At 45.2% G+C, this 24,061-nt stretch overlaps 1 protein-coding gene and 1 long non-coding RNA gene across 4 annotated transcripts in view; both read left to right on the plus strand.

The window, feature by feature from the left end:
* The window catches only part of mtss1 (MTSS I-BAR domain containing 1), a 52,894-nt gene extending 47,316 nt beyond the window's left edge, over positions 1 to 5,578 (plus strand). For 2 of the 3 annotated variants that reach the window (XM_028998370.1, XM_028998372.1), the window contains 4 exons: positions 413 to 556; positions 1,194 to 1,353; positions 2,231 to 2,257; positions 3,310 to 5,578. In XM_028998370.1, coding sequence (XP_028854203.1) covers positions 413 to 556; positions 1,194 to 1,353; positions 2,231 to 2,257; positions 3,310 to 4,670 — 1,692 coding nt within the window. In that variant the 3' untranslated portion in view covers positions 4,671 to 5,578. The remainder of the gene's footprint in view (positions 1 to 412; positions 557 to 1,193; positions 1,354 to 2,230; positions 2,258 to 3,309) is intronic. The other variant, XM_028998371.1, reaches the window with a different exon arrangement.
* Positions 5,579 to 8,135: 2,557 nt separating this feature from the next.
* Positions 8,136 to 24,061, plus strand: part of LOC114801386 (uncharacterized) — a 31,336-nt gene continuing 15,410 nt past the window's right edge. The window contains exons 1-2 of the long non-coding RNA XR_003751498.1: positions 8,136 to 8,161; positions 18,267 to 18,353. This is a non-coding gene — a long non-coding RNA (uncharacterized LOC114801386). The remainder of the gene's footprint in view (positions 8,162 to 18,266; positions 18,354 to 24,061) is intronic.

A 24,061-nucleotide genomic window follows, 5' to 3' on the forward strand; every position in this document is an offset into this window, starting at 1 on the left:
ATGTTGTCTTGATTGCCCCTGTGCTAGTGTAGGAACTCTGCTGTGAATTTGTATATAGGCTTCTGCTCCCTCCCTAAGACTGTTCGACCTAAATTATGAGAGAACTCCTTTCCTAAACCCTTTACACCACAGAACAACCCTGACATGGTTATAGACTTTGGAATAGTCTGCAAAGCTGCATTAGGTGTGCTTCTGTAAATGACAAACCCAAACAGGAGTCCTTCTGTAGTGCAAAGCCAAAACCCGTCTCTAACTGTGACCTGGTTCCCGGTGTTGTGCTTCTTTACGTCTGTGTGTAATTCTGTCTCCACCGTGCCTGTTCCCGTGCCTGCTTTAAATGGGGTTACTTAGAAATGAGATGTGTGGTGTAGCCAATGTTCTTTGACTGAAATCTTGTGTTTGTGCTCGACAGGATCACGGGGGGCTAAGCAGCCAGCCACCATGGGGAGGACAAACTGGTCCAGGCACTGAAAATGGCACCAGCATGCCCCCACCTCACAACGCGTACACCCAGCATGGAGAGAGGGGGCGCACACTGTCCACCTCCTCTGGAAAGGTAGTGCTCCCTAAAGATGAATAAAACCTTTTTTGCAACCTCTTGCATCGTCAGGAATTAAGTTATGTCACAGCGACAGTGCAGGGTACCAAACAGATCTAATCAATTTGCAACTAATTGTTTTTGTAGTGTGACATAACATGTGACCAGCAATACTGTAGAGGCCCTCAAACATGTGCAGGACTGAGAGAAAATTTCAACTGACTAATAACTACTAATATTCTGATAAGTGTCAAACTTTCACATTCAGGTTTTTTTGTAAGAAGTGTTATGGATCCAAAATGGAAAAATATTATATCATTCTTGTATAGGTGTCAAAAGATTTAGATTTTTATGTTTTCCATCCCCATTCTGACATGATTTGTTAAGTTCACAGAAATAAAAAACTGATGAATCTGATGAAATAATGTGATGCAATATGAAAAAAAGATTGAACCAGTTTAGGGTTCTTAGCCTGCTTTTCCATAATCTGAGCCATAGGTGGCAGCACTAGACCAAAAATGTAATCCTGGTCTGCTACGTTGGTGATGTGTGTTCTCATGGATGAAAGGTCCCATATGTGGCATCACACCACTGAGACCAAACTCCACAGGTTCACGCTCACCTTCTCCTAATTGGTTCTTTGCTTGGTTGACAGCCTCAGACGGCCAGAGAGCAGCTGGCCCTGACCCTCAGCGGGGGCGGCGGCCTCAACTCGGACGCCCCACGCACCAGCCGAGATTCCTTACACTGCTCCAGTGGCTACAGCACCCAAACCACCACACCCTCCTGCTCTGAGGACACCATCCCCTCCCACGGTCAGTGCCCAGCACCCCCCACCACGTCCGTCTCCAAATTCCCAAACTGCCCCAGTGCACATTCATCCAACTGTGTGTGCGTGCATTTGTGTGTGTCTGCCTGCTTGTCTGTTTGCTCTGCTTGCTGCTTGCCTGCTAAGATAAGATCAATTACCTTCCAAGTAAACGGAAGTGCATCGTTCCCTCATTTCTTCCGGTTGAGTGGCGGAATTGAGATGGGATTGACCTCAGACCCTGTCTGCCATTGTTCTGCAGTCACCCTCTGCATGAATGTCTGTGTTCTCTTTTCATCCACACACAAGAGTTGTGTGGCTGTCTGCCTGTGAATTCACCCTGGAGCATGTCCATGTGTGAGAGAGAAACTGCAAGCTTGCATGTTCAACTGGCTGTCTCTGTGCGTCTGTCTCGTGTGTCCTCCTGAGAATAAAGAGCATGTCCTGCCTCACTTTTTTTCCCCTCTTTTCTATCTCGCAGAGATTGGGACATGTATACTAATAGTTTTAGTTTTTCTATGAATTTCCTCACATTGCACAGACTTTAGACAAACACACACACACACCCTACAACTAATCTGTAGCAATTGGTGTTGAATTGTGGAGCCTTTTGTAGAGTATATGACTAGAATAAACTGAGACGTCATTTAGGTGCACAGCACAGAGGTGGTAACAAGTAGGAAGTCTCTCAATTATTGATATCACCAAGCGACTTGGGTTAAACTGCTGACCGACTGAGCTAATAATCAGACTTGTTGTCGACTTTCACCTTGTTTTCATAACTTTTTTCTTTCTATCTTTGAATGTGAGCCTCTTACAGCGCTGACTTAGAATGGTCTTTGTTTGTGGATGCCCGTTAAATATAACTCTATATTCTCTTTCAGCCTTAAAGAAAGAGCCTCCTCTTTATGGTAGGTTTCAGCATATTCCTGCATAGACTCATTCTCCTCTGTTCTTTTTACCCTCCACTCTAATGCCATTACCCAGCCATGGAAAGTGAATTAGTGTGACATCTGTACTGTGAACCCACGTCACAGCGCACTCGGCGCACAACCAGTCAGGATGTGATCTGCATGAGAGAGTGTGTTAAGTACACATGCTGCGCAGTGATGAGACTGTGTGTGTCTGTCTGTGTCAGAGGGACTGAGAAGGTGTTCGTTTTGCCACATTGCCCTTTTTATTCAGATATGTGCATGTTTATGACGCTTGTTACTGTTTGTGGTGAAAGGGCGATTCAGAAGTACAGGGAGTGAGAGTTTGTGTGTGTGTGTGTGTGTGTGTGTGTGTGTGTGTGTGTGTATATAAGACTATGAGCGAGTGACTGCTCTACATTGACTCTACATTCTTAGCAGTTTGTTTAAGTGGTGTCTATGGGTGTTTTAGGTCTGATTTACTTCTGCTCCCAGGAACAGAATGTGGTTTTGGGTGCGTGGTGGTTCCATACTAGCTCAGAAAACATTTTCCAAGCAGAAATCATCATGGGGATAATTAGTTGGTCCTCACTAGCAAGAAGAAATAAAGACTTAAAGTTGATTATGGTCAGGGTTTTGTTTCCTGTTGTCACACATGACCCTACGTGTCACATATGCCTACAGCTTTTGAGGGTGACAAGGTTGTGGAGGTATTTGGTGGCAGTAGCTCTTCCATTTCCACTGCAGCCATTGTGGGAGATGTCAAGGCAGTCATGTCTTCCACCTCCAGTCCTTTCCTAACCTTTTTTTCCCTTTGAGGCCATTTTATCCCAGCCAGTTCGGGCTGTGTTGTGTTAAGTGTATGTTTGCACCAGAGAAAACTCAAATGTGTCATGACATGATCATTAAAAGCATTACTGATTAATATAATTATTCTAAATCTGCCTTGTAGATTTATATATTTATTTCTAATAAATGAAAAAGAAAAAATTTAAATTATGTGAAAGATCTGATAAAATTGTTTTCTTCTCTGTTTGATCTCTCCCTTTTAGATTATGACTACATCTCCCTCCATGGAGGAGAAGATGTGAGCAACCAGCCTGACTTTGACAAATCATCTACGATCCCTCGCAACAGTGACCTGAGCCTCCAGTGCCGCAAACTGTTCCAGAACAAGCGACCAGCCTCCACAGTCAGCCTTCTGGCTGATTCTGAGCCACTTCAGCGGCCATCCAACGTGGCTACAATCCGTCGCAAGCCTTCTAGCAAACCCACCATAAGGAGGGGAACCATCAGCGGTGGTGTGCCCATCCCAATCAGCACCCCCCAAGTCCCCCTCAAACCCTCTGTCTCCACTGTTGGGCTGGGCACAGTAGCGGGCAGCGATGAGTCCATGTACCCACCCCCTCCGTCCATCCCAGCTCCAGTGTTACCACCTGGGGTTGGGCAATCGGAGCTGGCCTTCGCCAAGCAAAGCCTGTGCCAGTCCACCCAAAGTCTGAGCACTATGGCCTCGCCCTACTACTCCATGTTCCCTGGGAAACAGGCACTGGGTAGCACTGAAACGCTGTACCAGATGACTAAGCAGCAGCAGTACGCCCTGCATCAGCAGCAGCAGAGACAGTTCCAGCAGCAGTGCCTGAACCCACAACAAACACCACCACCACCACAATATAACAATCAGCAGCAGACACAATACAACCAACAACAACATCAGCAGCAGACACAATACAACCACCAACAACATCAGCAGCAGACACAATACAACCACCAACAACATCAGCAGCAGACACAATACATCCACCAACAACATCAGCAGCAGACACAATACATCCACCAACAACATCAGCAGCAGACACAATACAACCACCAACAACATCAGCAGCAGACACAATACAACAACCAACAGCAGCAGCAGACACAATACAACAACCAACAGCAGCAGCAGACACAATACAACAACCAACAGCAGCAGCAGCAGACACAATACAACCAACAACCTCAACAACAGATACAATATAACAAACAGCAGCAGACACAATACAACCAACAACATCAGCAATCAAATTACAACCAACTACAACAGATGCAGTATAATCAACATCAGCAGAAACAAATTGAATACACACAAAAGCAACAAACAAAATATAACCGTCAGTTTCAGCAGACACAGTATGTTCAACAACCACCACCATACAGCCAACAGCAGCAGCCACACCCACAGAAGGCGGAGCATGTGATTGATGGAGGCCACTGCCCTCCTGCCCAGGAGGTAGAGGCCAGTAGCCCCGACACGAGCGAGTCCAGCGGAGCAGGTGACATGTTGAGTATGATTCGCCGCGGTGTAAAGTTGAGACGGACTTTGACAAACGACCGCTCCGCCCCCTTTATTACGTCCAATCATCTCAGCTGAACATCCACACTTTTCCGTTTTTCATTTTTGCTCAACTCCCCCCCAGGCCTTAGATTTTTTTTTTATTGGAGGGATTTATTATTTTATTTAAATTTGTTTGTATTTTGAACAAAATATGGTTTGGGCGGGACTTGGAATCCCAATGTGTTTTTTTTTCCCTCTTTAAACAGCACTGTGCAAAACTAGTTACTGTTGTTCGCTTTGACGGTTATCCGTGTGAATGTTGCCTCTTCTTATCCAACTGTAATTTAAAAGGTATGTTAGTTGAACAATGTGATATCTGTTTATAGACCAGCAATGCTTAAGATATATATTCTGGATCACTCTCTTGCTCTATACATATATATATATATGAGACAGTTTCATGTTTATATTAAAATGAAAAGACCTTGCTTATTATAGTTGTCTCACTTATGGTCAGTGGTCAGAAATGTATATATTAGTGTGATCTTGAAAATGCTTTATTGTAATTTTTTTTGTTAGATTATATAGCACTGACATTTTCTGGTTATCTATTTTTGTACAGGACTTTCATTTCACTTTTTGGTTAAGTTTTGCTTGGCCAGTTGGGAGGATACGCTATTTTAAAAAATGATTACAGGAAGAACAAGGAAGCTTCACAGTACAAACATGGGACAAGAACAGTTGGGGGTCTGGATGACAGCTGGTCTGGACTAAACGTGTCCTCACAGGACTTGGCCTGAAGCTTGTGTATTCTGTAGTCAAGGGGACATCGAAGTGCTGTAAATGCAGTAATTTCAGATTTATGTTCATGTTGCAAGATGCATTGCTGCCTTGTTTACTTAATTTCCCACCCCATTTGTCACGCGTGGTCTCAGCCCGAACTTTGAAAAGTGGCCCTGCTGAACTTCCGACCCAGACATCTGTCCAGTAAAGATCTAACGTTATTACACCGCGTTATGAGGGTGTAATGGGAGGGGGTGTCGTTTTCAGAGCATCTGCAGATCTTTTTTTTTTTTTTTTCTTGGTTTTTTCTTTCTTTCTCTCCTTGAATAGTTCAGGTAAACTCTTGCTTAATTCCAGGCGTGTCAATGATTTTATTTTTTAAAAGTGGTGCTATTTTGATTTTCAGAGAAACATTATCCTGAGTGATCAGTTTGTTTTTAATGAAGAATTCCATTTTCTCTGTTTAAAAAAAAAAAAAAAAAAAAGTACGTACAGTAAATATGGATGCACCCGGTGTCACGTTGTTGAAGTTTTTGTTTCTAAATCCTTATTTTCTATGCCAGACACCCACACATTAAGCAATGTAAATTCTGCTTCACACCGAGTAGCCGGACATTTGGGACTGTAACTGATGCTGGACATCAGCACCTCCTTATTTCCTCTTATTATAAGTAGAGACTGATGTGCTCTTTTGCTTTCAAGGATTTTTCTGTACTTTTCAAAACTTTAGCATTTTCCTCTGAAAAAACTGATTATAATTCCTTTTCCTCCTCAGACTCCGGGTTCATATTTTTCAGTTTTATTTTGTGTTCTTTTTATTTGTTAAAATTTTGGTTCATTAGACTTGAACCTGTAAAATTCCACCAGGCCTCTGTGCTATTATGCTGCTGGGTGTGGCTCTGCTTTTTCATTAAAGCTGCGTTTTACAATAGACATTGTGGGGGCAATGGGCAATGAGATGAGAGCTGAAACAGGAGCTCGTGTCCAAAATAATGGGGCTTTTCCCTCTGGACGCACTGTGCATTTAGCTTTCTGTAGGTACAGTAAGGGGTAACCAGACCCTCAGTCACATGCCCACCACACCCCACCCTCACACCTGCCACTGTGATCCAGTTACATTAGCGATCCGGCAATTCTGTGATCTCTTATGTTCTTCCCTCCTCTCTCCTTCTTGGTTTCCCTCCCCGTCCACACATCAGTAGCGTTTGTTCGCTTTCGCAGGGATGGGCTTTCACACCACCATTCTCTCTGGGGCCCGTCAGGCAGGTGGTGTTTATTTTTTTTTTTTTTAAACCTCCATTTACCGTAAAAGGGTAAATTACCAGATTCATCCAGGGGCCGGACCCTTTGAGGGGCTTGTGGGGACGCACAGATTTTGGCTGCTGTGAATTTTCATTTGACCCTCACACTTTTTTATTTAAAAGATATTTAAGAGAACGCCTTGCTCCGTTGAAGTGCTACATTAGACCAGATAGAGAATAGTGTTTACCCCTTCAGAAGACAAGAGATCCCACCTCTGGTATCAAGTGGAAGAATTTTGGACAGGGGAACGATAACAGGAATTAGTGAGTAAGCAGTGAAGGCTGTTTTAGGGGAAATCTGGCCCTGGTGGAGTAACTCTCCAGGAATGTCCAGTGCTCACCTTGGCCATTGCTCATAAAACTCCTTTAAAGTGTCTTTCCCACCACCACCACCAAGAAAATCTATCTCTTGCTGTAAATCATCGCTGTGCTCTTGTGTGCTTTATTTGTGTGTGAGTCTGTATGTAGTGATGCCGAGGCCTTACATGGAAAGGAATGTGGGATTTCAAAATACAAATAATAACGGTGAAGCGTCTCATCTAGTCATTTCTTTATATAAAGTAAATCTATAGTTTAGCATTTCTATTGCAGCTGACCAGCTCTGCGCCGCAGCGCCGATCTGGTAAATTACTGCGGTGTTATTCTCAGCGATGACCTGAGCCTTCAAACAAACATGGTCACCTGGCTGTCACACGGCGTAAACAAAGTCAGCATGACTAAGCGATCAAGGTTGCATCGTGATTATGGACGGGTGACTTCATCCGGCCTGGATGCGGGCCGGCGTTACACTGCTCTTGCGTGATCCCAAGTCACGCCCAGTCCTTCCTTTACCAGGCACTGGGGGGCGCCGGGGCTGCTGACCGAGGCCAGGGAACAGCGCTCACTTCCAGTAAGTGAGCTATTTCAATGCCGGGTAGAAGCAGGAGGAGCTGATTGTGCATGGGCATTTTTTTATTTTTTATTTTTTTGGAAATAGAAAATCTGGAGTTTAAAGCAAAAGGAGACAGAAGTGCTGAGTCCAATAGTCAAAAAATAACTAAACAGAAATGAACCATTAAAGGTTATAAATGTTATCACCACACACAGTAATCTTTTTATTATTATTATTATTTTTTTAATCAGGTCTGATTAGATGATTCATATTTATTGTGTCCAATTGGCTGAGTGAGCCCAGCCCGATGTTCTACTTTATGAGTGACTGCTTATCTTGACCGAGTCGTTTTCTCTTACTGGGTCAGCTGATGTAAATAAGGTGCAACGGTGGGGGACATTAAGAGGCTTGACCGCTCTCTCTCTCTCTCTCTCTCTCTCTCTCTCTCTCTCTCTGACTCACCGGTCAGTCATCCCTTCACAGTGGCGCACCGCTGCTGAGTCACTCTCAGGGCTTTCAGCTCTGCCTCCCCCTCTGTCATCATACGATGCCGTCCTGAACTCTACTCCAATTCAACCCCCCGTCTCGCCCTCAGATGCCACAATCTGAATGTGGATGCAGCTAAGGCCGAGGTGTGTGTGTGTGTGTGTGTGTGTGTGTGTGTTGTGTGACACACGAAACAGCAGCTGTCCTTTTCAGGCCGGGTGGTCAATAGATGACTAACATGCCGGTCAATGCAGTGGATTGTGACTCCAGCTCCTTGAATCTTGCTGTCATTCTATGAGGGTGTGTCGGCACTTTTGTTTTGTTTTGTTTGTTTTTTTTTTTTTGCCACCAGACATCTTATTCTTGTTGAGTTTCAGCCCACAATCCCCCCTTTGCTCTTCTGTTGGCTGTGGGAAGCCCCCACGGCAGGAAGTCTTAACTTCAAGGTGGTCTGAACCTGTAACAAATCAGACTTGAAGAATTAGGTGTGTCAGAGCTTTATGGGAGATTTCGGTAAGACACTGGTTGCCTGAGTGCATGGGCGGGGTTTTTTTTTTTTTTTTTTTTTTTGGTAAATAAACCTTACACTGTCCCAATAACTCAAAGGTGACATACTTTGTTTAAAAGAGGCCATGATCACTGCGGTGCCTTTCAAATGTGTCCAAATAATTACCCTTAAAACCCTGACCGCTGACGAATTCTCTTTTACGCAGCTTTATAGGAAAAAGTGAAAGCGGGAAAGTCCAATAGAAGGGACACCCAGTCGAGTACGATTCAACTGAATGATGGACAAATAGTTTCTACAAATATATATACATACGCACGTTACATGCTCTGTCCAGTCAGAAACACAAGCAGCATCAGCTAAGAAGTCTTCTCTTGAAACATTCATTCTAGAAATTTTTGTGAATTGTGCTGCTTCTAGTCTTATTTTCACCTCTGTCAAATACTCGACAAGCACAGAACAAGTCTGATTGGTCAGTATTGTTTGGGAATCAAATGACTATCCAAATTTAGGAAACTAGATTCAATCCCGCTTTTATGCAGGAAAAAAATGCCCCATATAGGTCAATCTAATTCAATATGAAATAGGGCAGTCTTGCAGGACTGAGAGGGTAGATGCGGCGCAAAGACTGCAGGACAGAGGTGACAGAGCTATGGCTGCACACTCGGTGTAGGAACATCCTACTGCTGGCGAAGCAGGCGCCGTCGGCCTCAGTAATTCTGTTCAAAGAGCCCCGTCTCGTCCCGTCTTCGCCAATCTGTCATCGGCTTGTGTGGGTGGACCAGTAGAGCAATGCAAACCCACTATAAACACAGGGCTTATCGGGTAGTTTAACATTTTTCCCCGTGTGTACTTCACACCGCCCTTCCCATGGGACCGCCTTCCTCACAGATCTAGTGAGGATGAATTTTATGAAGTGTGTGTGTGTGTGTGTGTGTGTGTGTGTGTGTGTGTGTGTGTGTGTGTGTGTGAGCAGAGCTTCGAACGAGTTACAGTAGTTGAAAGGTGGAACAGGTGGTTTTTTTTCGGCCCGCCTGGCCCCCGCTCAGCAAAATTCACGTGCTGTTCAGGCCGAGAACACTTTGTGAGAGGAACTCTGGCTCGTTTTTAATGCCTTGGGCGTTTGCTTGTCAGCAGAACGAGTTTTACTTTGCTGGGACAGGCCAGTCAGCATTTCAGTGTCACTTTTATTAAGTGTTTGACCAAGGAGGCGTTGTGTCAGGCTGAATAACCTGAGGTAATGTTAGAAATTCAATGCATTCTTCAGGCAGGGAACAGAAGTCATTCGTAGCCTCAGGTGGGGCTGAAAATGACCTGAATGGATTTGTGCTCTTGATAATCTTTGCTGTTTTCTGGTTAATTTGAAATATTCTCTCAAACGCGTGATTTTTTGCGTGAGTCAGTCTCTTGACCGTCATGAGCAGAATCAATTCACCAGCAGAGAAGCTGATAGCTGCCGTAAAAACACATGACTCAAGTGCCAGAAACATCCATTCTAAAAAGACCATCTGAGACCTAATCCTGTTGACCCTGAGGTAAAATGAGAGTAGATGTCATCATTTGTATCATCGTCATAGCAGCTCCCCGTTTCTCCATCACTCTCTCCTTTCAATAAAAATCTGATTAATGTCTATGTACATACAGAGATAATGTATGCAAGAAGTTCATAATCTTCTGCCAGACTCTGCTTCAATAAAGACTTTATCTGTTCAAAGGTACACAGATGGATAATCTGCCAGGTCACAATTCCTCAGCCCCACTCTACATTTTCATGTGCTTCTGTAAACAGCAGGGATGAGTTCAATGTGTGTTGCAACCATGGTGAAAACGAAGGAGCTGTCACAAGTGCTCATGCCTGCATCAAAAAGTCAGAATTCCAAGACTCGTTTATTGAGACCATTGGGAGGTTTGTCTGGGGCAAATAAGACACTGAAGGTCACATACACATACACACATATATCTAAACTTCAATAATGAACATTGAATGAATCCATGGCCATGGGAGTTGAAATCTGAAAATTTGTATTAGCTAGAGTATCCCCCCCCACACACACACACACACTGTAAAATTCTCCTTCTCTACCTGAGAGGTCGACTTGGACAGCTGCTGTGTCCCATTTCACCTCGGCCCGGCCTCACCTGCTGAATCACTTTACTCTCCGGGTCATTAGCCCCGCGGCCAAGAGGCTTTCTCCCCCCCCCCTTCCTCTCGCTCCCTTTTCAAGGACCTTACTCCCCAGTAATCAGATTACTCCGGAATGAGCTCACAACCTTTGTTCCTCTGCCAGCGTATGGTACGGTACTGTATTGTGGACACTGTGGTGAATGATTCCCCAGACTGTACATGTGGTGCGTACGTCCCTAACATTCTGATTAAGAGCGAAAGTATGGAGCGCTTTCATAGCGCCGCCACCAACAGCTACTGGACTTTAGCCCCCCGCTGAACAAAAGGCGGTTTGGTAGTTCCTCGTTCCCCCCCCCCCCCCCCCTCTTCTTTTCTGTAATCCCCTGCATTGTTAGGGATCATCTAACGGCGCCGCGTTGAGTTTATTACAGGAAACAATACGGCTGTAAAATGTTTTTACTGGACGTGGGTGAGATAAGGCTTTGGCAAACAAGTACTGCTGGTTTAATGTAGAGCAGCATGGAGTTGGTGGCCATGGCGCTTTCGGGCCCCGCGAGGACAAGAACAAAGGTAAACAAAAGCACCACCTTGGCACTAGAGCTTTCCCGCCAAAAACCGCGGGTCTCTGTTGCTTTGGCAACCCCAGCAGGTCCACGTGAGGAGGAGGAGGAGGAGGCCGTGGCTCTGAGATAATTAGGCTTGGCATGTCCCCAGCAGAGAAGGGTGGAAACTAGATTCAACACCCAATTTTTTTTTTTTTTTTTTGGGGTGGGTGGGGAGACTTCAGAAGGAACCTCACAATGGCTCCTGAGATGCTGGTTTGGTAATGAAAGCCAGAAGAAGAGCCCGGTAAGGAGCTGGCGGGCTTTTGGGATGCAATGTCGCCCCACCAGCCACTAGATGCCCTCGTTATTCTAGACTGGAAGGTGTCTTCCACACGGCTGGTGACTCTCTAGTCTGAGTCGGTCAGGTCACTCGAACCCCAGATCAGTGAGAGGCGTCTTTACGAGAACAATCAGGTGGGGGGGGCAGATGTTGTCCATCAGGGTCTTCCTGTACCTCAGTGATCTATGGGCCTCAGCTGTTATCCCCCCAAAACAAGGAAAAATCCCGACACATCAGTGTGGAAACTAGTTAAGTCAACCTTTTACCAGCTTGTCCAGTTTCAGATTTATGACGATATTTTAGAATTGTGCCTGTGTGTGTGGTGTGTGTGTTATTTTTTTCCTTCTCTTTCGTTCTGCAACTGTAAGATCTCTGTGCTGCGTCCCACCCCGTGGCAACGGCCTCTCTGACCTTTTGTTCTTTATTTCGCTGGCTGAGGAAGGGGAGGGGCGAAAAAAAAAAGCGCGCGAAAGGCCAGCCAATGGCGGCCTGAGTGAGAGTTCCTCCACACACACACACACACACACACACACACACACACACACTTTCTCACAAAAGGAGGTTCTGTTTCCCTTCAGCCCTATGCTAATGTCTGGAGCCGGGCCAGGCTTGCATTCTTCTGAGCGACTCCTTCAGACGAGGCATGTTGAGTGTTCAGGGGAGAGGGGCAGGCCAGGTTTAACTCGTGCTTGACCGACGAGTCGCTCCTCTGGCCACTGCTTTCTCCAACAACCCCTCCCACCCACCCAGCCCGAGCTCCTGTGCCGCCACATCGCGGCTTTCTGATGAGGGATCCCGTCGCTGTTCCTCTGCTCCCTGGCAGTGACGAGTCTCTTGCGTAACCTGCTCTGACGTTAGCGTGAGTGCTCAGGGAGGAGGACGCAAAAAAAAAAAAAAAAAAATGCAGGAATCTTGACTGTATGCAGGAAGACTTCTTCATTCGAAAATGAATAACCTGACTTCATGATCGACCCAAGGTGTGGAAACGTGCTGTTTTTTTTGGGGTTTTTTTTTTGGCAATTCCCCTCTTATCGCATGCTGGTCTGTCAACACTCCCACACACTCTCCACTTTCTCACCACTCCCGGGGGCCCGTGTGTTAGTCCAGGTGTGATAATCCCACTCGGGCCTGGAAAGGCTCGCCTTCACAAGTAGTGTTCGTCGTCTCCCATGAGGTCTCGAAACAAAGCCGGTAGAAAAGAAAAAAAACCCCATAAACTCCCTGTTTTCTCATTTCCCCTTTTTTCCTTCACTAAACGCAGTGCAAGGCGTTGTTGCGAAACCCCCTCCCTCGGGGGGCCTCGCTTACGGCAAGTTTCACTACCCCGAGAAGCTGTGTTTAGATATGACAGGGCGGTGGGCTTTCAGGGAAGCGCGCTTCTCTCTACCCGAGATCAACTCCCGGAACCCGGGGCCGTTGGTTTAGAGTACAGTACACAGTGGCTATTACAGGCCTGCTATGGGGTTTTGCCGCCTGATCTGTTCCCTAAAGCCGCTGTGGAGACGCCTGAGCTAGATTCTCTATACATAGTGTGCGCGCAGCCCGGGACGGTTGACTATATTTGGCGTGCGGTGCGTGTGGGACGGCCTGCGTCTCTGCCCGGCGGCTCGGCGCTGCTCAAGTCTCACGTTTTCTCAGCGGCGAGCAGCAGAGAGTTAATTGGCCGGCACACAAAGAGAGGGAGCTGGAAGGGACTCGGTTCTCCAGGGGAACCGCGGCGCCCCAGCTGTTCTCTTGCCCTAGACAGAGCGAGCGGGCCCCGAACCGGTCGGGGCTGCACGTGGAGGGGGGCTACTCTGTCCATGTGTGTGTGTGAATGTATATCAGGCTTCTGTCGGTGAGTGTTTAGATAATTTCCAGGTTATTTCACATTTGGACGACCTACATCACAAAAGTTGTCTAAATACAAATGTGTGAGTTTGTGTGCGTGAAACACATATGTCGCATGTGGTTGTTGCACATTGCAGGTGGGGCTTTGCTGAGAATCAGTTTTCAGATCTCTGAAGACTGTCATTACACTCCACACCCACACCGCTTTCTCACCGGCACAGTCCCAGTTCGGAATTTACACCAGACCTGTTGAATGAAGATGTCTGACTTGCACTCAGCTGTGTGTTCCTCTCATCTGACAGCTCCACACACAAGCTTGGAATTTTAGAACAATCAAAGGTCAAAATGAGTCAAACCAGTCAAGGCCGATTTTGAAGGTACGCTAGAGGCAAGCGGAACAAATATTTCTAATCTCTAATTTGTCTAAATAATGTCTAGTGTAAAATTGAAAGAAAACTAAACAAAACACCCCTTGCTTTCATCAATAAAGATTCACAGATTTATGCATCATCTTTATGAAATTTTTTGTGCCCAAACCCTCCCAGCATTTGCAAAGTGAATGTCAACTTATGTCTTGTCAAGCTGTGTGTGTGTGTGTGTGTGTGTGTGTGTGTATATATATATATATATATATATACACACACACACACAGTACAGGCCAAAAGTTTGGCCACACCTTCTCATTCAATGTGTTTTCTTTATTTTCATGACCATTTACATTGGTAGATTCTCACTGAAGGCATCAAAACTATGAATGAACACATGTGGAGTTGTGTACTTAACAAAAAGTGGAGACCTGGCCTCCACAGTCACCGGACCTGAACCCAAACGAGATGGTTTGGGGTGAGCTGGACCGCAGAGTGAAGGCAAAGGGGCCAACAAGTGCTAAACACCTCTGGGAACTCCTTCAAGACTGTTGGAAAACCATTTCAGGTGACGACCTCTTGAAGCTCTTCAAAATTTTGAAAAAACTAGAATATAAAGTAATATAATTTTCAAAAAGCAAAAGCCTAAGCTTTTTTTTGGACTGCAGTGTGCGTTTGAGAAAGAATTGTCACATGGTTCCACCCAGTCAAGCCCTCTGAGGCTGTGATCCTGGTAACGTGACCGCGTACCCTTCATGGAACATGATTGGAGATTAGATCGTGATCGTGGGTTATCGTGCCATGAGAACACAGTTTGCGTCGCTCGCCAGGTCGGTCACCCGCTGACTGTGAAATCAACTGAAGACAGCGGCAGAGGGCACGGTGCCCAGATGGCACCAAAACGTGAACATGCCAGTCCCGGCCTCACTAATCTGTGGCCCAGAAACTGTGAGTCGCTGCGGTGGGCCGAGCGGCTGTGTTTGAAGCGTGATAAGATGGTTAAACATTGACTGCCTCATCAAAGAACAGCCGGGGTGCAAAGTGCCAACCTTGGAGTCACATCGCGCTCTTGGTGCAACTTGATAATCCTCTACAGTCCTGGACGCAGCTTTTCTTTTTGTCCCCTGCATTCTAGGAATCTGAACATTGCCAACTTATCAGCAGGTTCATTGAAAACCATCTCGGATCCGGTGAATGTGCCAGAGCGTTCGAGTACATTCAGCAAGTTCACAGGCAACGGGCACATTTACGGCACGCTGCTCGGGATTTAAACGCCCCGTCGTCGCCTTTTGTCCTCACGCGCATAGGGAGTTTTGCACATGATCGTTATCTTAAGTCAAAAGGACAACCACACACACACACACACACACACACCAAGCCTTTTAATCAACGTTGAAAATTGTAGTCATTTCAGGCCCACCAAATTACGAGATAAGAGCTTCTGTTTTTCCATTACCAGTAACTGGAACCGCTCTGCATGCTGGTCCAGATGTGGCAGACGCAGACCTCCAAAGATGCTAATTAAAGTAATCTCTGTCAGCCTGTGATGTATGTGATGCAAGTGTAGTATTCTCCCGAGAGTGTGGGCGCGCGCCACTTGTGGAAGTGTAGTTTACTCCCTTGCGGGCTCCGTTCCGGGGTCACTGAGTTTGTGCGTTGGAAAAGGGGCCAGGCGCTGTTCCAAGGCATGTGTGCCCTCTGAAGGGTAAAGTGACATTTTGCACCTTGGCTCTTGCTCAACTCAAGAATCCGATAGCCAGGACGAGTCGGGGGGGTGGGGGGGGGTGTTGGAGAGAGAGCAAACAACAACATTAGTAAATATTGCAAACTTCTCTCTCTCTCTCTCCCCTATCTCATCGATGCAGACTGGGTCAGTCTTCCAAAGATATTTCACTAGAAAGGCCATCTGGACAAAAGCTCTAAAACACACATAAGGAAGGTGATAAGACCAAAGCCTGTTGGTCTCCTTCAGCTCTTTAAATGGACCAAACACCTCATTATCTGGCGCTCAGCTCCACACAGTGTCTGTAACAAACGCATTTTGATCGGTTCGGTGACATCTTGGAAAGCCATCTGTAAACTGGAGATACCCACAGCCTATGTTCGATAACGTCTTCTGCGGGTCAGTTGACAGACGGATGACGAGTGCTGTTGATAACGCAGTAGTAGGGCAGCTGAAGCTCGGTGAGCACCTTTCCTGGGCACTTCGGTTTAGTCCAGAACTATTCAAGCTACTCTACAACCGTACCAGGTTAAGATGTACCAGTGTTAAAACCTCCAAAAAAAGGCCTTACATGAACAGGATGTAAGTATTTGCACCTGAAGGATTTGCCTTATCAAAATTGACTAATATATTTTTTAAAAAAATGGACAATTGGACCATTATGCTGGATTTATTTATTTTGTGTGTGTGGTGGTGTGTGTGTGGTTACCTGTATGTGTTCTGCTGAATCCCATTAAAATATTTTTTTACCATACAAGAAATCAGAGTTGTTCTTTCAAGTTCAGACCGGAACTTGGGCCCATAAACTCTGCAACATTTAATCAGTCTGATACGCAGATCCATCAGTAGCTATTATCTCCTTTTGCAAACAAAGGTTATTGCAAGATTGTGTAAGGCCAGGTAAATGGCAACAATTATGAGTCAGACTCGTTAAATAGCGTGCTGACACACCTAAAGACACAGTTAGCAGATTACAGAAGGGCTCTTTTATCCAGGATCTGCATGTGCTTTCGTTGGTCCTGATTACAGAAAGTCAATACAGCCCTGGATTCACCACAGAAGCAATAATTGAGAGATTAGAACGTAGGATGTCCATCCTTTAGAAGCAGATGGGTGGACCGTGAGATGTCTCTCCATCTCTGAAGTGAAGATGCAAATCCCTGCAATTTTCTACTGAGTCAGTGGGTGACGTGGCTGGGCTGATCCAGGACCTGCGGGGAGTCAGGAATGCGGGGAATCATCTCCAGGGCTGTGTGGTCTCACCGGCCACTTTTTTTTTTTTTATATCTTCCCATCCCGCAGAACCCTTCATCCACCACGGAACGCCCTGTGGCTTCTCATAGGGATCTTCTTCAGGGAGTGGTGGAGCCTGTCACTGGCCAGGCTGATGGGCACAGCCAATACGTAGATATCCACGAGAAAGCGCCAAAAAAGTGAGCAGCTGGGAAAGCAAGCAGGAGAGAGAGAGAGAGAGAGGTTCAGGTGAGATGTGAAGAGGAATGTAAAGATGAAAGAAGGAGGAGGAGGAGGTTATAAAACCTCAATAAACGCACCGCCCTGACTATTGCACAGTTTACATAGCTGCTGATCCCTCAGGCTTTTCCCACTGAGGCAGCAGTTGAGAAACAGCCACTCGGGCCGGTGTGTCGCAATCCTGTTCTTTCTTTTGGGAAAGAGATTGCAATGAAATCAAACTTCCTTTTTGGTTTGAAAGAAAGAAAGAAAGAAAGAGAGAGAGATCAAATTTAACCCTTTGCAGTCAGATGTGCTTTCACTTTCTGAGGCTGGGCAGTGACCGAAAAGAACGGAGGAAAAGGAGAGAATGAACGGAGCGCTCTCAGTCAGAGAGCGAAAGTGAGCTGCTGAGCGACAGGATGCTGTGGTTTGCAGACGTTTGTAGTCTGGGTTTAAAAAAAAAAAAAAAAACACGTACACACAAGTTCAATTCTTTGTATCGTGGCCTTTTTCAACTAATACTATTTCTGCTCTCTGCTGGAGTAGAGCAGAGGAGCTATTTCTGTTCTCCCGCACTGCAAAAATAAAACTTCACAAGAGCGTATCATCTCTTGTATTTCACTCTGCATATTCATTACAGGATGGGCTATCTGTGTATGATATAATATCCCTGTATCACCATAGTGGCATATCTACACATACACTACAGGACACACTGTTTAACCTTTTTTTTTTTTAATTTAAAAAAGAAATTTCGTGCAAGAAAAATGAGAATTATTGCATTAGAAACAACCGTAACTGATTGCATTTTAAACTGTAAGCGTAATTTAATGAAAGTGAAAATCTGCCCCAGGCTTGTTCAACAACCAAAAAACACACACATGCTTGAATCATTGTCGACACACCCCAGTGTGCACATTTTTGCCTTAAAATCAGCGGTTCATGGATGAACAGCTCAGATTAGTTAAATGAAAATGTCCTTACTCCACACACGGCATTCAAACAAACAGAAATTCCACTCCCATTCTTAAAGGTGAGAAGTGGCGAGGAAAGACTAGCTCTGTGTGTGTGTGTGTGTGTGTGTGTGTCTCCACACTTACTAATTCTGATAGAATGTGTGTCAGGTTTGACTCAGTGTTTGAAAGTGAGGCAACTGCATATGAATATTTGTGGTTCCAATCAGTGCCATCTATCTTGAATCATTCCTCCCAGAATGACAATCTGATTTTTTTTTTTTAATCAACCTGTTTCTGTTCCTGGAGGCGGTTCTAAACATTGTGTCTTTTAATTTTTTTATTTTTTTGTTTCCTTCCTACATAAACTTTGACTCAATTCTTCTTGGCTACACGTTTCTCTTTTACAGGAAGCATGTGACCACATCTAAAAGCCTGGCTGCAGGGTCTCATCCATTTCTGATCACGCTGAGGTTCCTGCTGGCTCCTGACGGACGGTGCGTATCAGAGCAGGTTGAGGGGAAACGACAATGGGTGCATGGGAAACCCGGCAGGGGGTCTGCCTGTCACTGAGATGTGCACACAACCATGGGATGAGAGCAGCTAGCCAGACCGGCGGCCTGTGGGCCCTCCCAATGTCCTTGTTGCCATCAGGCTAGTGGCGTAGAAAAGACACTGACAATGGACATCATATGTTCTAATCTCTCAATTATTGCTTCTCAGAGGAGATTTTCTGTTCAAGACTGTTTACTCCAATTCAAAAAACGTGACTAAATGCATTTTCAGAGCATGCTGAAATAAATTTTACTTAAAATGTGCTTTATTAAGAGCTTGCAAGAGACTAGAACAGACTAGAGACTAGAGACTAGAAAGTTTTTCATCTTTTTTTTTTTTTTTTTTCTTTCTTCTGTCAATGGTGGTTGAGGGCTGATTATTGACTCATGCTTTTATTAGTTCCTACCCACAGACAGGATTACCTTTACACATTTGCCATCACACATGAGGCTATTAAAACATACTTTCTGCGTGATGAATTGATGATTAATGCTCTGTTGATGTTGAGCGGGTTGACTATGTCCATTCATGAAGGAATAATGTGAATTATCTGAAGGGGAAGGAGATTACAATGCGTTGCTTAAACAGCAAGGTTCTGCACCATGTCATGATAAGACTAATGAACTGCGGAACACAGCGCCTCACAACACGCGGTGTGGGGTTCACTGGTCACACGCATGCAGACGGTTACATTTTTTTAACATGAACTGTGGCCACGTTGCAATCCCTGTGATGTTCTGGAGCGATTTATGGCCTCCAAGCATCTTCTCTATCCCTGTGCCGATTTTCACTTGCTCCTCATTCAGGCCCTCTCTTCTCAATTTTCATCCTTTCTCTCATTCCCTGCCCTCTCAGTGTCACCCTCTCGCCCCATGTCATGCTCTTTGAAATGCCACCTGTTGCGTCCATTAACCCAGCATGTCACCGGGATCTTAAACGAGCCCATTCTCTCCTTCCGAGAGGCCTCTGCGATTCTCTGAAACCCATTTTTAATGGAGGTGGAGGCAGCAGGGGAATAAATGGGCCTCCCATCACGCCCACAGAAGTGACTGATAGTGCACAAGCAACCGAAGTTCTGCCAAAGCAGTGCTCACACATACCCTCTCACAGGAAGCACCATATATGGAACTTGGGCGGCAAAAAAGGCCCCATTACTTACTACTTTGATTTTCTTATGTTGTGTAAAATCGAGATATTGCATAATTTATGCACGATATTGCATAAATAAAAGGTGGGGATTAATGTAATAAACAACAATTCAGTGTCTAGAATAGTATTACTTTTTAAAGAAAGCTAAGAAAATTATCTGTGAAATTAAAAAACAAAGTAAATCTTATCACTCTGTATTGTGACAAAATGTCCCACATAAAACTCACATTTTACACATTTACACATTCTAAATATGTACTTTATTCAAAGAAGTATTCTGAATACAGTACTGAATGCATTTACTGGCAATTATTTCAGTTCTTATCCATCACTTCTTTAGAGTACATATACACATGAAGTTTGCACTCGTTGTGTGGTGCCACTCCAAGCATGAACATGGGCTGCTAGTGGTAACCTGAGTAGAGAGCAGTAGTGTGGGATCAGTATGGGCACTTGCTTCCCAGTGGATCCTGGGACGTGTTGATGCTGGCATTTGGGTTGCTGGAAAACACGTCTCGCCCGCTTTAAAAAAAAAAAAAAAAAAAAAAAAAAGACCTCTGTGCCGCAGGAGCCTGGCACGAGGAAAACGGACCGGCACAGGGGCCTTGACTTGTTAACGTTTGGCTTTTCTGAAGTGGGTGTGAAGGGGAGGCAGCAGAGAGGAATGTGCTCTGAGGCAGGGATGAACATGTGGAGACACGGGAGCATCTCCTGGCAGGGATTCCGGCCTACGGAATTCTGGGTTGTGTAGGACGTTTTAACTATCATTGCTCTCGTCACTGTAACTGAAAGGGCTGGGAGTTTCACACTCATTATTATGAAAAGGACAGTTTCATCCAGCTGAAATACTGAAAGGAAAGCACTCTGATGGCTTTATTTTTTTGGCTTGTGGTTGCCACAGTATACACACGCACACCTCCCCCCTGGTGTTATCTCTGAGAGTGCTCTGCCTCCCGAACTATCAGTGTGTTTCATCTCAGAACGCTGTGGGTATCTCAGCAGACCTTGTTTCCTAAGTGTTCTGTTGTGAGCTGCATTTATGGCACAAGACACGCACAAACACACCTTTACAAGGGTTTAGACAAGTGTTTAGTCCATTTACGAGTGCTTAGTCCGTTTCCATCACCCACGGCCAAGGTGTGCAAACAGGGCTCTACATAAGAATGAAGCCAGCGGCCATCTGCCAAGGAAACCCTGGTCACAATGACAGTGTGAAAAATGACACTGTGACTGCTATTAGCACCAGTGTGAGATCAGATATCTTCACCTCCAGTAGCTATCATTTACAGTAACTACATTTACACAGAGGCTCCTATCCAGAGCGACTCACGTTGAAAAGCCTCATTTGGTTTACTAGAACCCAACCAGCACTGGATGTTAATCAGAAGGAAAGTGTTACTGGTTGAGGGAAAACCCCCCAAAAATGCTGGGTTCAGTATCTCCAGGACTGGAGTTGAAGACCCCTGGTTTATCACCTCTAGTGCTTATCACTCTGAAACGTCCACAGAGGCCTAATTTATCACGGCGGAGTGTTTGTCGGCCACAGGACAACACAAACACACCCAGCAGGTCATCAGGGAGGGGGACTCCTTCACGACTTCCCATATTACAACAGCTGGGAAGCCGCGGCCTCACCATTTGTCACCGTTACTCCTGCTGCAGAAACACAACAATGACACACTTTCATGCCTCCGGGGAAAAGTAAAAGCCAAGTGGGCAAGGGCTCTCACTGTGTCACTGGTAAACCAGCACGTTTCTCGTCAAGCGTTTCCACTCAAGTGAGTGCTGAGGTCGCTAACTTGTTCTGTTTAACAACAAGCGCCCGCGGCATAAGCCCAGATCCGCCTCAACATCCCTGATCGGGCGCAGCTGGCCTTCCGCAAATCTCTGTTTGCCTTGGGAGTGTCTGAGCCACGGCCGTTGGCTCGGATGAAAGTTGATCTTTTTTAATCTAATCACTTTCCGCTCTGCGATCAGGAAGTAAGGCCACCGCTGGACTGACTCACTGCTATTTCGTCTTTTAATGCAGCAACTTGTTACAGAAGTCACTTTACTTTGGGTTCAAGCAGAGTGGAATTTTTACAGCATTACCAAGCGTCTCTATTCCAACAATGAAGAAAATCGAATAATATTATTTAAAATGAATACCTCTAGTGTAGCACATGCCCGTCGGGGGTGTTTAAAGTCAAGTGATTGTCACACACAGCACATGGTGCACACAGCAAAATGTGACCTCTGCTTTTAACCATCACCTTTAGTGAGCAGTGGGCAGCCATGACAGGCGCCCGGGGAGCAGCGTGTGGGGACGGTGCTTTGCTCAGTGGCCCCTTGGCAGATCGGGATTCGTACCGCAACCTTCTGATTATGGGGCCACTTCCTTAACCGCTAGGCCACCACTGCCCACCATCTTGTTATTAGGTCCCTATCATGTGCATCTGAATTAGTGTTCAAGAAAACATCATTTATAAAATCATTTAGAATATGTCCATGTAAACGTACCCATGATGAGTGAATCACTGCAACATCACTGCCACCGAAGTTGTAACAGTGCTGCAAGATGGCAGCAGTCACGATTGGTCCATGTGTCTGTACAATAGAAACAGAACGTGTGTATGTAAATAACCGGCCTTGTGTGTGCACACATACATGTATGCAGTGTACACAAATATCTGAAAACTATTGCAGGCGGTTAAAACGACACCACTTCCTGGTGTCAAGAATCATTCTGAGCCTCAGCTTCTCAGCGTAAAGGAGTTGGTGGTTCTAGTCATGGGTGCCGTACTGGAAACCTCGCCTCGGCTTCTGAAAGTCCACTTGGTGAAATTCAGAGCTTTGAGGTGGGAGAAAGCAGCCCACATCAGCACGTAACATTAAAAAGCCCAGCCGCTTCTTCATTTCCACGACCTCAATTGGCGACGTGGGCTTTTTTTTTTGTTTTGCACATCCTGCCCATTTATTGTCAACGGAGGCTGGTGGAGTCAAAACACGATGGTTTCTGGAACCACTTTAAGATGGCACCCATGATATGCCAGTGCTCATTAAGCCAAACGTATTTAGTGCAGCAGTACTCTGACTTAACTCCTAGAGGATGCTCAGAAGGAGGAAGTGCTGTTAGGGGTGACAAAGTGCTGCTTCCTGTTTTGCTTCCTGTTTTTCACTGTGGTTAAGACATAATGGATTTTGTGTTTAAACTCGGTGGCCCTTCTCCGCCTAAAGCGAATTTTTTTTACAATCGAGAGTGATCGGCTGCTTCTGAGTGTTATCTGTGAGAGCAGGAGCACGTGGTCGAGCGAGTGTTCAAACGTGAAGATAACCACCTAAACATCTCCCCGCTCTCCTAACTGCCCCCTGTAAAACCCTCCGAACCGCCCCGCCGCCTTAAACTTCTCCGCTCATGTAGAAGGAGGATGGGAGGGGGGGCTCCGAGGGCTGCAGTTTCTGAGAATTCCATAAAGAATTCCTATGGCTTCTGAGAAAGTTTGAATGGAATTCCTTTAGGGGTTTTGAGCTTGCGTTCATGCGGAGGAGCCATTCACGTTTCCACCCTTTCATCTGCATTCCGCTTCCTTCTCAGGAAGCTCAGCATTTCACATTTACACTTGAGTGTCTCAAACCACATTTTCATTCATTAGTTATACTATCTAAAAAAATGAAGAACCGTCTGGAACCTTCTTGCCATAAAGAAATGTCTTTCTGTAAACTTCATCTTTAGTGAAAGTGAAGTGATTGTCATTGTGAAACACTGCAGCACAGCACAAGGTGGCACAACGAAATGTGCCCTCTGCTTTTATCCATCACACTTAGTGATGAAAAGATAGAAGTGATGGCTGAATATCGCCTTCATTTAGAGTGAAAAGTAATGAATACAGTTGAAATGCATTTCAAGTTTTAACCCTTCATGTGGTCTTCAGATCTGTAGGACCAATTTCCATACTTACCAGAAAACAATTATGCTAATTTAAGTATTAAATGTGAAATTCCTTGGCTGTTGAAAAAAACATAACATAACTCATTTTAATGACTTTACTCTGCAGACGGTACCCTAAACTGTGCCTACAAAAATATGAACCAGAATATAACCAGAGGTTCACGATTTATGTAACTTCTATCAACAGCCAAGAGAATTAACAAATGACCTTTAACCAATTGACATTGATCATCACAATATGCAATACAATGAGTTTAAGTTACATAATTTCCTATTTATTATATGTTCGCAGAGGAATAATATGGAAAGTAGAAAGAAGCAGTAATATTATAGAAAATAACAATGAACATGCCGTATTGATATACATTCAGTTATTTCAATTTTTTTTGTTAAGTGAAGTGATTGTCATTGTGAAACACTGCAGCACAGCACACGGTGCACACAGTGAAATGTGCCCTCTGCATTTAACCATCACCCTTGGTGAGCAGTGGGCAATTGGTGCTTTGCTCAGTGGCACCTCAGAGGTAACTTGGCGGATCAGGATTCAAACCAGCAACCTTCTGATTACAGGGC

Source organism: Denticeps clupeoides, chromosome 12 (genome assembly GCF_900700375.1).
Source record: "Denticeps clupeoides chromosome 12, fDenClu1.1, whole genome shotgun sequence".
In the NCBI taxonomy this organism is placed as follows: domain Eukaryota; kingdom Metazoa; phylum Chordata; class Actinopteri; order Clupeiformes; family Denticipitidae; genus Denticeps; species Denticeps clupeoides.